This window comes from Maylandia zebra, linkage group LG18 (assembly GCF_041146795.1).
Source record: "Maylandia zebra isolate NMK-2024a linkage group LG18, Mzebra_GT3a, whole genome shotgun sequence".
NCBI classification, from domain to species: domain Eukaryota; kingdom Metazoa; phylum Chordata; class Actinopteri; order Cichliformes; family Cichlidae; genus Maylandia; species Maylandia zebra.
In genome coordinates this window covers 11987433-12001846 of record NC_135184.1, presented here as the reverse complement: position 1 = coordinate 12001846, position 14414 = coordinate 11987433, and the positions used below count along the sequence as shown (strand labels likewise).

At 40.6% G+C, this 14414-nt stretch overlaps 1 protein-coding gene across 17 annotated transcripts in view; it reads right to left on the bottom strand.

Annotated features, from left to right (window-relative positions):
• LOC101471578 (receptor-type tyrosine-protein phosphatase F) overlaps positions 1-14414 on the bottom strand; it is a 174002-nt gene that overhangs the window by 79977 nt on the left and 79611 nt on the right. For all 17 annotated transcript variants that reach the window (XM_076876584.1, XM_076876586.1, XM_076876588.1 and 14 more), the window contains exons 3-4: positions 11243-11388; positions 10319-10460 (exon numbers count right to left, since the gene is read on the bottom strand). In XM_076876584.1, coding sequence (XP_076732699.1) covers positions 10319-10460; positions 11243-11388 — 288 coding nt within the window. The remainder of the gene's footprint in view (positions 1-10318; positions 10461-11242; positions 11389-14414) is intronic.

Genomic DNA, 14414 nt, shown 5'->3' with positions numbered 1-14414 from the left:
GGGCACATTTGTGAGTGACAGTTTTCATCAACCTGTGTTTATATTCAGAGAGACTCCCTATATTTCTAGATAAATGTTAGTATCACATTTTTGATGTGTGACTTTTTCTCCCTACATTTTTTTTTTTAAACTGGTTTAGCTTGAGATATGACACTACAATAAAAACTAAAAAATGCTTATACTTACATTCTAGTAATCCAGTAAAGGAAGCAGGCTGAATGTATGCATCGATGTGGGAAATTACCCAATTCACTAAGGCTGTGGTCCCACAAACAAATTTTTTAGTAAAGTCTGTAATTGAATGATAAAGGCCAGTTGCAGCTGTTTGTGGCAGATATTTAATAACAGATGACAATTCACAGATATCCCCGTCTGTTCTTGACAATACCCAGACGTAAACGGATGTTCATGTCTTGTCACATCTCCAATATCTTCTGAAATCCAGGGGAAAATGTCCAGATGAGAAGTGCAATCCGTCCTGACAATCATGAAAGGCCATAACTTCATGTTTAATACAGTGACAGATTACAGCTGTGGTCTCATGGCAGCAGCCAGATGCAACAAAGTTTCAATGTACAAGCTATGACACAAGAAAACAGAGCACTATGGAACCCAGTGTGGCAGCAGTGGAACAAATACTGGGAAATTAATGATGTTTTATGACTTTTGTTTCCAGTCTGGTGTATATACACATATACTATGAGATGGTCCTGTTTTTTTTTTGCTTAAAGTCGGTCATTCCGACTTTAAGCCAAGAGAAACAGCGCTTTGATGCCTGCATTTGTTTAGCAGATTTCTTTTTCCTGCTTTCTTGAGCTTAGAAGTTGAGCAAATGTGTTCTTTGGGAGAAACTGCAAAGCTCACATGTACTGAAACACGCTTTGAAATGAGATAAATTCATCCATCATTAGCCTTTTCTTAACATCTTTCACAATGTCAAAGTTTTTTAGCTGCGCGCTTGAAGTTGTGAAGTAAATTAGAGAAATGTAAATTCGCTCTACAGTCATTAGGCCAGTCTGCAGCTGTGTTTTGGGGGTTTAATACAAATTGATATGCTTTCTATGCTGAAGAAAGACCTTTTAAAGACCAGGTGAAATTCACTTAACTGCACAACAAAAACCCCCACACAAAAATGGTGCAAAAACAACAGCGTTTTGGTAGTAATAAATGCCTGACTTGTCTGGTTCTCCATGCTATCCTCTGCCACCTTTCTCTCTCTCTATCCCCTAGGGGCATAGACAAGATCAGTAATGATGGTGCAGACATACCAGACACTGCAGATACAGCTTGCCAAAAGCACAGAGCAATTGATGGACAAGTACAGATGATTAAAGGCTGCCTCAAAGCAAAAATGACTCCATCCAGATGTCTTGCATGTAACATAAAATATTGAGTCCAGCATCAAATAAATTTCATGGAATAGAGCGATTAATCAATGTCGATTTAATTGGTACATCCAATGTATATACAACAAGACTGAAGATAATGACTTTTTTGGGGCGGGATTTTTAGAAATCTGCAATGATTGATCACACAAACAGATGGTAATTCTTAAAGTTTTTGACTTGCACACCTATAAATTCGTGCCAGTTCATCATCTGTATACTTGCACACAGGACAGACAAAGCTGGCTAAGGAAAATGGGAATGTGGTAGTAGATGTGTCGGTTTTCTTAATTTTCTTCCTAAACAACAAGCAGCATAAACATGTTTTAACTCTAAAAATCGACTTGTCCTACTTATAATCTCCAAGTCCTTGGAAGCAAGGGTGCAAGGATGCAGATTGGGTGGCCAGGAGAGTGACTCTACCCCGCCATATTGTGCAAGTCCTTGGGAGAAGCATGCATAGACAGATGCAGTTTGTTTCTGTCAGACTGGATATGATCTAGGATGCTGGGCCTCCAGCCAGCAGATGGTAGGAGAAATTAAATCTGTGACACAGACTGTCACAGTGGACCACAAGAATACATCGGACGAATGTGTGTGTGTTGAGTGTGTGTGCATGTATGCATGGGTAGGTGACAATGGGAGACACCTGTAGATCAGTGTGAGTGGGAGCATGTCCCTGGACGGTTTTGTGAGCATGCAGGTCTGTGCTACTGTCTTTTTTCGTCCTATGGTATGCAATATTAAATATGAACTGACTACTGATCCTGTTGAACAAGGCAGGTAGATAACACTTTAAATGGTAGGAGAAACCCACCAGTAATGAAAAAAAAGAGAATCGCAGAGAGTGGAGAAGTAATTTGGGAAATAGCAGTTACACAAAACTGCTTTATTTTGGTCATTGTGGGTGATCTGAATAGCGAAGGAAAGGAAAGTATTAAGTTGTTGGAGGAGCAGGGTTTGGTATTAAAATCATTCCGATATAGCTTCTGTATGTATTTATCTTGCCCGGGAAGAGGCGCAATGAGATTTCTATGCTGTTTATCCAGTCAGGTTTGTTGTCCGCACTTGCCTGGCTCCTGAGATATTTATTACTGGCATTGTGTCGCAGTCATTTTCTGCCTCTGCACAAGAGACTATAATGCATGGCAAGCAAATAAAGCTCTTTCTAACCAGTGAGTCCGTAATTTGTTTACTGCCACCAAATACAGAAGCACTAAATGCAGTCAACGCAGTAAACCTGGGACACTGTACTGAATTATACTTTCTAAACTCTGTGTGCAAAAAACAGATGAGTTTTCAACACCGCTGTATAATTATGGTCTCCTTTCTCCATCTTAAGCTTAGAGAGGCATAAAATTGACTCAAAGGGCAAAACTCTATTAATATTACACAGAACTACATGACTCCAAAGTTTGATGTTTGGCATGTTTTCATCAAGGAAGGAACTACTTTTTTCTTTATCAACTACAGAAACTCCAAGTCCTTGCATATTACTCGCTTGACCTTTCCAAAAATTACATTTTTTCTCGATATTGCATGTTCAGAAATGAGTTACCAGGGAACTTCAAAAAACTTGTGGTTTGAAAGGGACCCTTTCTAATTCACACTCTGACAGTGGAAGATTCTGGTAATGACAGGGCTTTTGATATGGTACCATTTAATAAGGTTCCTCCTTTCCTTTAAGACCTGTCTGCTCTCTCCCAAAGGACAGGAAAATGTTCTCCAGCACAGCACAGAAAAAAAAAAAAGCAACAGGATCCATCTTCAGTTTCAGCTCATGCGGTCATGGGAAGAACTACAGATATCAGTTTGGCATTTTAGTTTGTTTTAGGGTTTTTATGCTGGAGAGGTTTTGCTTAAACTACCTAATGCCAGGGAAACTCATTGTTAGTGAGTCAAAGCAGAAAGGCATTATTCTCAACTTACTTTGGTTTGATACAGTTTTTGATTAATACAAATAACTACAAACAGTTTTCTTCATGCTTAAAAATGAATTACTGTGTTAATACAGAGAAACTGTCTGCACTTCTATATGCCATAAAAGGAAACAAAAGGCAGCATTAGGATCTATGGACTCTTATTTCACTTTGATAACTGATCTCTAATTAAATGTTACTGTAAAATCTCTGAGCTAAGAATCTTTAGACTGATAATGAGACCACTGCTGTAGGCCTTTCCCAGAACTTGGCAATTTTGCACTTCCCTGGTAGCTATTGGAAACCAATTAAAGTAAAGCACTTTTAAAGCTTTTGCTCAAGGCGATTTGATCAAAATTTGGTGTTGATTTTGGACAAATCTTGTCGACATGCAGTTGCGAAGACTCCATCAACTGGACCACAGAGACAAATTTGTTTTTAATAAATTTTGTCATGACGTGATTCTGACACCGCCTTAGTCCTTTCTTGATCTGAGTCGTTGCATTTTAAATTTCATCTAATGTTAGCGGTGATAAATATGGATTATTGCCTTGACATGGAGAAGTGGCATTTAAGACTGATGTTGTCAGCCGAGATGTCTTTTCCGGACGGCAGTAGTTTATTTCATACATCACAGAGACAAGCACCATTTACCTGGACATTTACTGAGGCAGTTCAATTCAAGGGAGGGGGGGAGGTGGCGCTCAAGGTCAGACCATTGGCATCGTTACCCATGTAATGAGTCATTGTTCTTCTTGGTCATCTACTACCTCACTACAACTTCAATTTGCCACCACACTGTCCACGGCAGTGACGCAGAGCAGGCAGCGAGACAGAAGGCACAGAAAACCCATTATGAATGCAAACAGATGAAGGAAATATAAATAAATAAGAGTTTGAGAGAAAAGAGGAATGAAAGGCTGAAACAGTATTTCTCAATCACAGCTCTGCTAGCAATGTCTGCATCATCATTTAGCCACATAGGTCGGAGCTGCAGACAGGCAACCAATTCTCTCTCTCCCCCACACACACGTGTACCCATAAAAATGACATTTTAGATGTAAGGCAATTGTTCAAAACACTGCAGTTAAAAAAAGAAGACTTGTAGTAAAAGATCCTCACAAGCTGACTTATGAAAGTCTGGCAGTTTTGTACTTATTATTACGCACCCGTGTGTGTGTTTGTCTCTTGCACACACAAAATGAAGAATGGCTAAGCTGACTTTGGGCCCGTATGTAAGTCTCAGTGGTGTGACCCCTCGAGCAGGGGCGTGAGAACTGCGACGAACAAAGAGCTGGGCTGTTACAGCGTGACAGAATTACAGAGCGACTCGAGACTCATGACTGCAAAAGTGCTAAAGCCTGACTTGGCTAGCGTGAAAACGTGCCTTTGCAACTCCCCGCAGGTGAGTATCCGATTACATAACATCTGTACGTAGGTCTCCAACAACAAGTCAGACATAAAGTGAAATAACTCTCATGAAGTCTTGATTTTTTTTATACAAAGTTGAGTAACTCAACCACAGAGTCACAATAAGTGACTGCCAGTGAGGTCAAGCCTAAATAAAGTGTAAGGCAATGACTTATCAGGCCATTTTTTAAAGAGCCCGAGTCCTTCTGTTACCAGTGCTCCACGTCTTGACCAAGTTTCTTTGCATTTTGCTTGATAGTTTCTGTTAAATCTTGCCCACAAACAGCAAGACTAACAGAAGGTACTGCTCACCTACTTCCACAGTCACATTGTTAAGTTTTTCTACTCAAAAAAAAAAAGAAGAAAATACAAGCAATAAAAAAATAAAAAAATCCTTCAAGGAACTTGTTGAAGTATCATGTGGTGCCACAGGACACTGTTACTACTGACACAAAATAAACACGAACCCCAAAAAACACCCTAAAAATCACAGCAAGTGATCCAGACAATAATGAACTGCTGAACCTAGGTGCACACAGCATGGTGTTCCTCTGCCAACACAGAAAGCAGGTGTAAAGCTGCTCTGGCATGACTGTCATAATCCATATTTTGCACGACTGGCATAACAAAATAAAGAGCCAGTATATGAAATAATCGTAATTAATGCTCGACCTTCCTTTGCTCTGCTAAAACCTATAATCCAGATCGACTTATAGCTATAATGACTTCACCGTTCTCGCTGCGTCTCTGAATGGGGGTGCTCACAGCACTACGGCAGCTTCGTGGGGATGCAAAGTCACATGCACTTGAATTCATGTGGAGAGTGTGAGCTTCCTCGTAGTGGAAAAAAGCAAAAACAGGACTGTTTTGCTTATGAAGACATTCTTTCGACCGTGGTTTCTTTTTCCAGTGAGGACGAACAAACCCGACATGTTTGCAACAGCACATTTACCGAGTAGCTCTGCTGGTTTTGTGCCTTGCTCAACGACACCACAAAGATTTCTGGCTACAGACGCCTTCACTGTTTCTTTCCCCAGACTTTATGATTTGTTCTCGATGTGAAAAGGCTATGTATATTCTGATGTGACACCCACGTTTCAAACCTTCAGGCTACTCCTGGCCCATTAAAAGCGAGGGTCATTAGTCTCCATCTGTTTGGTGCTGCCCCAGTGTTTTCTTGTGCTGCTGATATGAACTTGATATATCACTAGGCTACAAACAATAGTCTAAAAATAGAGTGGAGCTGACGTCATTGCTCTGTAAGGGAATGCGTGTTTGTTCTGAGTGTGTGTTTGACAGTGAATATCTGTGCATGTGTGTTTGTATGAACAGTCAGCTCATCGTAAGGCTTCAGGCGGAGTCGAGTTCTTTATTTAAACACGATGCGTGGTTCTGGTCTTTGACAGGTTTTGTGAGAAAGCGTAGAGAACAACTTTTACGAGATGGCTTGTTCACAAATCAATCATGCTAAACATCAGTGGTGACTAGATGGCATCCAATAAATTGTTTAACTAATAAATACAATAATTCTAACAATGTTACTATTTTGTTTTTTTTATTGAGAATGGACAGAAAAGTTCAAAAACAATATTACATCACTGTTATTTACACTTGAACAGCTGTTCTCGTACGTTTGGTTGCTCAGCTCCAACACAAACAAACCAACTCGTGATAGTCCTGCTGGAGTACACGCTCCAAAATAAAAAAGGTATTTGTGTCTGCGCTGACAAAGACTTCTTTACTTTGGCTTTCTGCCATCTCACCTTGGACAGGTAAGTAGATGGGGCTTGCATCAGTCTGTACACCGACAGGACCTGTTGTTATGAGCCTGTATTGTTTTGCTTTGTGCAACTAAAACAATGAGCCAAAACTGGTCCAACCATGCAGAGAGGTGACAACTCAGGTATTGCTATTTCACTGATATGATGACTATAGCACTGCCAAACACTTTCCCTCAGTTTAATATAACAACATATATTAATGCATGTACACATAAGTATATGTGTCAATTTCAAAAACTGAGGAGTGTATAAAATACATGTTTCATTTCATTGTGAAAAATAGCAGTAATTAGAAAAATACTTGGCAACTGACTGGATCTGAATTACAAAAGAACCTAAAGTGGTGAAGAGGAAAAAGAATATGCAGTTTGAGTCTATAAAAGCTACCAAGCAGTCAGTCTAGTATGAAGTTAGCATGTCATTAGACAATAGGGTTGCCAACTCCCTGAAAAATAAATAAGGGACACCTCGTGGCCAGGGCCGGGCAACCCAGTTGTCTTCACCCTTCCCAGTGTGGTGAATTTTCTAGCTCTTTTTTTGTGTGTGAAATTATTTTTTTTAACCATTTGACTTGAAGTTGATTTAAGTAGATGCATATTCTATTCTTTGTGATATGAACACATGTGAAACAAATGATCATTTAGCCATTTATTTTTAGCTCAAAATGACAACATTAACACAGTAAAACAGGTCTCTTTCTTAAACAGAAGCCTGTCATGCTTAACTTTTGAGAATAAAAGTAAATCTTTCTTTAAAAGAACTCTGTCCCGCTTAACTTAAAATAATAGAAAACAATAGAAAGAAAAATATTCTTGTAACTGTGCACATTTAGTGCATTTAGTACAATTGGCTTCAGCTGAGGTATTATTTCAGCTTTTCTAATGCTAATCAGCTGCTCCTGTTTGTAAACCCACTTGTTCCCATGATTACGCATCATAACTCATCATCATTATTCATCTATGTATTACTTTTATGTATTGATTACAACAAATAGATGACTATCTATCCTTGCAGTTGTTTATTACACAAAATAAATTATATTATCACACTTCTGGCCACATAGCGCTGATATTCCACTGCACATGCCCATATTAACTTTTTCCAGCCAGGTGTTTTCCTTTTCCCATTCTTCCCTTTCTCTGAGGGGAACAAACATTGCTGCTCTAATGCTGGGCTCACACTGTGCGATTTTTGGCCCATTTTGAGACGATTTTTGAGTCGTGCGACGGTTTTGGTGATCGGACCGATTTTGGCCTTCATCGTGCGTCGTGTAGTATACGTGGGGTAACGAGAAGTGATTAACACCTCACGACCAGCTCCCGATCATCAATCGCTCGTGAGGGTCTCACCACAGCCGCTCACACTGCTCACGCGCAAACACGCAAACGTCGGTGAAAAAGACGGAGCAGCACAGCTGTGCAGTGTGCGATCTGGACACAAGCGATGGAGGCACAACTTGTAGAACTTTGGAAAGCTCATCCGAGCCTTTTCGATGTGGCATCACAAAATTATCACGACCACAACAACCGTGAAAATAGTTGGATTTACATTGCTGCTCATTCACAGCTGCCTGATCAATGTTTTTCATTAGCAATTTAGCAAAGTTGATGGTGGTGGCGTGTCTGTGTGAGTGAAAGACAGAGCGAGCGACAGATTTTCTGTTATAACCTTCATGTTATGGAGGCACAGTGTGAGCTCTCAGGTCGCATCAGAGCATCGGGCCGTATAGTGTGAGAGTACATCGTGACCTACCAACTTCTAACCCCTGCGAGTCAATCGTGCAGTTTGAGCAGGAGCTGAATATCGCGACTGAAAAAATCGCACAGTGTCTGCCCAGCTTTAGGTGTACTGTCGTCCGAGACTTGCACCGCAGTGTCGGCGTTTGTTTCCCTGTTGGCCATGCTTCTTGTTGTGGTCATCTGTTGTCTTCCGGTATTTTCTCCGCAAGCGACCTTTCCTCGACCAATGAGATGAGCAGTAATCTGAATTGTCATACTCGAATTGTCATAAGTGTGCTGTCAGCTCATTGGTCACAAAGCAGGAGAGGGGCTGGGAATTATGTTTTCAAACAAAGCGTTAATTCCATTAAAAGTTATAGGCCACTTTTGATTCTCACTGTATTACGGGACAAAGTGCGTCCCTTATTAGCTCAATACGGGACGTGTACTTTTGTTTCTAAATACGGGACGATTCCGTATTTTAAGGGACGGTTGGCAACCCTATTAGACAATGCTTGCCATCCTTGTAACAAAAAATAGCAGTTGAGAGGAATTTAAAAAAAAACAAAAAAACAACAACTTGGCAGGTGATCAGACGAAATATCTATATTTTCACAACTGAAACACCTCAGCTGTGACTGTTGGCCATTACATTTTTATAGGACAATGTGTGGTTTGGCTTCACGTTCACAGCTTGAAGCCTGGCACAATATATTCCCTCTTGATTATGATATTGCCAGTCTCACGAGTATCAAGTTCCCTCACAAGGTAACACGGTCATAGTTTAAGGTCTGGCCACTACTCCATGGTGAAAATGTGTGCAGTAAATATGTATCAGTACAGCCTAATAGATAAAAGCATCAAATGGCATGAACCACAGATGAAAGAAAGAAGACAGATAGAAGATGCTTTCATGTAAAGTAAGTCTGCTGGTATAAACAGCTGCTCACTGTCGAGTAAGATCATTTTCCGTATTTCACTGAGTGAGGGACTCCAAACTTGCCCCGTACACAAAGACTATGATTAAGCTAATCTCATTCATATGAGTTTTATGTCATATTGCCGGCATAAACCTATTTGTTTATGAAACAGCATTCTTCGTGATATAGTGCAAAAGAGGGGTAAAAAGAAAACCTTTCTTTGTACTGAAGAAAAGCCCCTACGGGAAGATTATGCAAGCCCAACCGATGATATCACCAAATCAGCGTGGACAGAGGAAAAAAAAGGAAGGGTGGGTGTAAGGAAGATGGGATTCAAACTGGGGATGGAAAGGCTGATTTTGAATGAGAGGGGATCTGCTTTAATGCCGGTGTAATGGCTATAGACGGCCTTAATCCTCCCTCTGGCTAGCTCTGGAGCTTTTTCGTTTCCTTTAAAGTTTGTAATGAAATCTACTCCTGTGGTGACTAGCTGCCACATGACAAAATTACAATCAATTAAAGAAGAAATTCGCACCTCTAGGCCCATATACTTTGCACATACACATACATTAACTCTATAGGCAAAAAAAGGAAAAGGAGGTCCATGAAGGTCAAACTAGCCTGCGGGCACTGAGGGTGCTTGTACATGTAGAAACCACTCAAACATCCAAACATTATTTATATGCCTATAAAGAATTTTTTCTTGAAGTTATGTGGACTGGCAGAGAATTATTGATTTATAAACGTTTATATAAGCCATACATGTTAGCATCAGGCAGTATTTACAGCTGCTTTTTTAGATGATTGTGGCTTTGTTTTTAAAAAGTACTCAAATCCAAGTGACCAGCTGAAAGATCTCGCGTTATACCCAAAAACTGTATAAAATTGTCAAAATATATAAAAACATAAGCTAAAGATTGCAGCTCACACATTTGCTGAGCCACTAGCTTATTTAAAAAAATGTTTAACCTTGCAAATTAAGATACTGCTGTTCCTCCTTGGCAAGGGCAATACCAGGAATTTCACCAATTTCATATGTATGAATTATTAAAGCAAACACTCCTATTTCCTTATATATTGACATAAAGGATTTGAAAACCACAAGCAGCAGGAAAAAAAAAGGACCACAGTGAAAGCAAGTGTGGAGAGAGAAACCAAGTGGAAAAAGCAGGAGACTTATCTTACCTTCAAGCACTGTAAGCTTGGCACTGGTGTTGATCTCGCCGGCGCTGTTAGTGGCCGTGCACTCGTAAATGGCTTCGTCTCTGTGCGTGCGCAGAGGTTGGATCCGCAGTACGGAGCCCGAACCGTCGTCAAATTCAATCACCTGAAAAAAACCCCACAGGAAAGTAAAGATGCAGGAACTCCATTTTTAGTGGCCTTGATATTACACTACCTTTATTATGCGATATAAACAACATACATTCCTACATGCAGATTACTTGATTTTTTCTAATGTGGGAGGTGAAGCATTTTTTATTTGTCATTGGTGCTCTTTTACTAGTTTCTATGTATCCCTTCAATCCCCCCTTAATCAAAAGGAAAAATCAGCTGAGGTCACGTCTAAAAACACTGACACAGAACAGAAGAAGTACAAACCAATAGCTCCTCAGGTACCACAGTTATGTAATGTCACAGAGGTAGGAGTGGCCAGAAATGGCGAGAACCCCCAGCTAAAGTATCCCCTCATCTTCAAAGGGGAGCACAAGTGGGAGGGGAAATACATCACATACGTTACAGTGGTGCGTGCCCAGAGATGGTGTAGCCGGGGGACACGGGGGAAAGGATGAGCGTGTGAAAAAACAAACAGAGATGAAACAGACTACATAAATCAAGATGGAGGGAGATTAAAGAGAAAGGAAGATTGTCTAGGTTCCCTTGGAGAACTGAAGAGTCGGTGTGATGCTCAATAACAGGGGCAAGCCATTGTGCGTCCTGTGTGAATGTGTCATTTGTGTGAATGCTGCCAGTCCGCACGCACGTGTGGATGCGTCTGGTCTCAATGAGAGGTTATAAAAGCAGTCTAACGTGCTGTGTTTGCTCCTGCCTGCATTATGTTTGTACATGCAAAGGTGCTCAGAGATGTGAAAGTCACGCATGAGTGCCCACCTCGAAGCGCTGGGAGCTGACTTTCTTGCCTTTCTTCATCCAGGTGATTCTTGGTTTCGGCTCCCCTGTGGCTTGGCACACAAACGATGCAACTCCGCCCGAGATGCCCGTCTGATCCTCAGGGGATTTGACGAAACTTGGCAAGCCTGAGGAAGACGAGGTGAAAGGGATAGAGTAAGGAAAATAAGTTATTGACAGGGAAAGAGGCTGAGACTAAAGGGAGAACTTATCTATCGGTGTCACTTTTCTCCACACAAAGGCAACCCTGAGAAAACCCACACAGGCATTGTTGCTGTGCACACCTGCAGCTCAGTCATGAGAGACACGTCTAGTCTTTGTGTGCTTGTCACTGTATCATGTTCTTACCTTTAACCTGACACATGGTTTAAAACACGACGAAGTTTCTCACTAGAAAAAAATACACTTCTGTTAATTGGGCTGTTTAGCTATCAAATAGTTGGCATATCCCAAAATTGGAGAGTGCCAGCTATGATTTGATACTGTACTGCCGTGTAGAACACCTCCAACTGTGATTTCTCCCATTTGCCTTTAGGGTTCTACAGGGCAACACACTCAGCACCATTGTACATACGACAATGGAGTGTTTCAACAGCCTGTCAAGGCTGACGTGATGCTACAATGTGCATACCTTAGCTCTACGTAACAACTGCAATGCTTTATGCTTTATCTACAGCCTCAGATGTGCATAATCTTGTCTTCGGCACCATGACACAATGTCCCTATTGCAGCTCTGTCAGCTCGTGTTTCATCTCCAGAGTCATTAAAAAGGGAGGTAGGGAACACCTAGACCACAGATGAGCAGACTGCCCCATGGAGACATGCACAAGGGGGTAAATCATTATGCCGTGTACACACAGGAGACGCCAGCTTCCCATTTCTGAGTACACGCTGGGGAGAAATCCAGCAATGGCTTCCACCACTGTTTCTTGTTATAGCATAACATTTGTATTTTTTTTGGAAAAGAAGCATGTGGGGAGGTTCACTATCTGGTTAGCACAACGCTGTAATTTTTTCAGAAAAAGAAGCTCCACCTGCTACATCATCACATTCTGCACTCACTTGGCTAAAGAGAGAGAGACAGAGGTGGTGTTGGCTGTCCTTGCTTGAGGACATATCCACAGAGGTGCTTCCTTCAATGCAATGCAGTAGTTTTACAATAAAAGGACACGGCAAGCCTGCAGGCAGTTGCGTGTGCATGCATACATACCATATGTTACACATATTTAAATTCAACTGGTTGGAGGAAGAAAGGCACTACCACGGTGTGAAGCACCACAGAATAATTGATCGACATGCAGACGTCAATATTTTCTAGTGACCTTTGTGAAAATATGCAAATTCTATTGATTTGAGGTTATTTCTGCTAAAATATCTTCAAAATGAAATCTTTTGACATTAAAATTTTATGAAATTTAATATTAATTTCAAGTCTTGACATGATATCATGACTTTCTTAGTTTAAAATGAAATGAACAGCAAGCACATATTTATTCTTTCAAAGCTGAGACAACGTTGCCAGTACTTAGGATAAAAAATATAATATAACATAACAGCAGTGTAGGTCAAATAAAAGCTAAAAAACTCATAAGAGTGTGTTACGAAAGGTAAACGTGTTTGTCTCTTGTGATGATGTCATGTTGTTTAAATGCCATGTAACGGCACATAACGGTCATATAACTGTCTAAAAAATGTAACACCTTAAAAAAACCAAACAAATCAAATGTACTACAGCACAGTAAAGTGTTAATGGGAAGTCAACCTGATGTTGATCTTGTCCCCAAACTCACCTGACATTTGAATTCGATTTTTGATATTTTTTTTTGTCCTGGTTATTTTCAGGAACAAGTTTTAGAAAACAGATTCAGCAACTGCGAAAGCACAATAATCTATAGCATCAGAATGTGGCTGTGACACACATGCATGTGGCGGAAAGACACCTGAGTTAACAAGTCCACCCTGATAAGCATTAAGAGTGTATGCCTGAGCATGCCTGAGCCTGCGCTTGGGTGGTGCGTTGGAATGCTCAAACCCTGATTATCAGCCATCAGTCTTAGAAGAGTTGCTGCCAACATCTGTCTGTTGCAGCAGCATTCAGACTGATGTCAGGGTTTTCACTTTGTTGCACGGATGAAGGATCAGACAGTATTAAAATAGTTCAGCGCACATGATTCAAATTAAAGGACATAAGCTTGTGTATTGCCACACTCATTTAAGTTAGAAACTGCTGGATCTTAGAAATCTTTAGGATTTTAAGGATAAACAGAAAAACAGTGGAAACTGGACTCATGGAGCTTTTCCCGTATTAATCCTCTTAAACAAGCTTCCCCTGAATTTCGATAGTTGACCTGTGACTCACGGGCTAAACTGTGGCAAATTCAGAGCTCTCATCGTTAATCCAGATCTCACCGAGCATCAATCACAAAATCACAAGTCACTGCGGTGACCCTGAACCACAGACTTATACATGGGGTTAATGGTGGTCCTACCACACTCCACTGAAAGGACAGAGGCATTTACTTTTGAACTGCGAGAGTTGGTGTTCCTCTGTCAGCACAGCCACCACTGAAGGGTGATATCAAACTGTTGGGTTTGTCAGTTCTTTTCTTAGACAGACAAAATCCAGACTCAACCTTTTTTCTTTGCCTGTGTCCCATTTTCCTGGCTGTCAGACAGTTGTCACATGAAAACAATGGCAGGGACGAGGTGGAAAACACATAAGCCTACCTATGCAAATCTTTCTCTCAGCCACTGACTATGAGTTTTGGGCTGCACTCTCTTTATGCTTTGATACAATACATTCAAAACTCATATCTTGACATGCGCTCTTCTCTCTGGTGTGGAGCAGGGAAATTATTTTACTGTTATTGTTAAATAATTATTATCAGTACCATTGCATTGATAATATAATCTGCAGTATGATCATTGCTTTAACAATGTAACAGATAGCTTTAAGATGGCCTTAAGATGTTTATGATGATGTTAACTTTGTATTCCAGGTGCAGTTATAACTATTTTATACATATTGCATATCTGTGCTTATTTGAGTTGATGTTCAGGTTCTTTAAAGGTCTTAAGCTTCACTGACGTGACTGTTCAGGTGATACATGCTGAGGGAAAACTAGAACATAGAAGGAATTGCAATACATGCTTA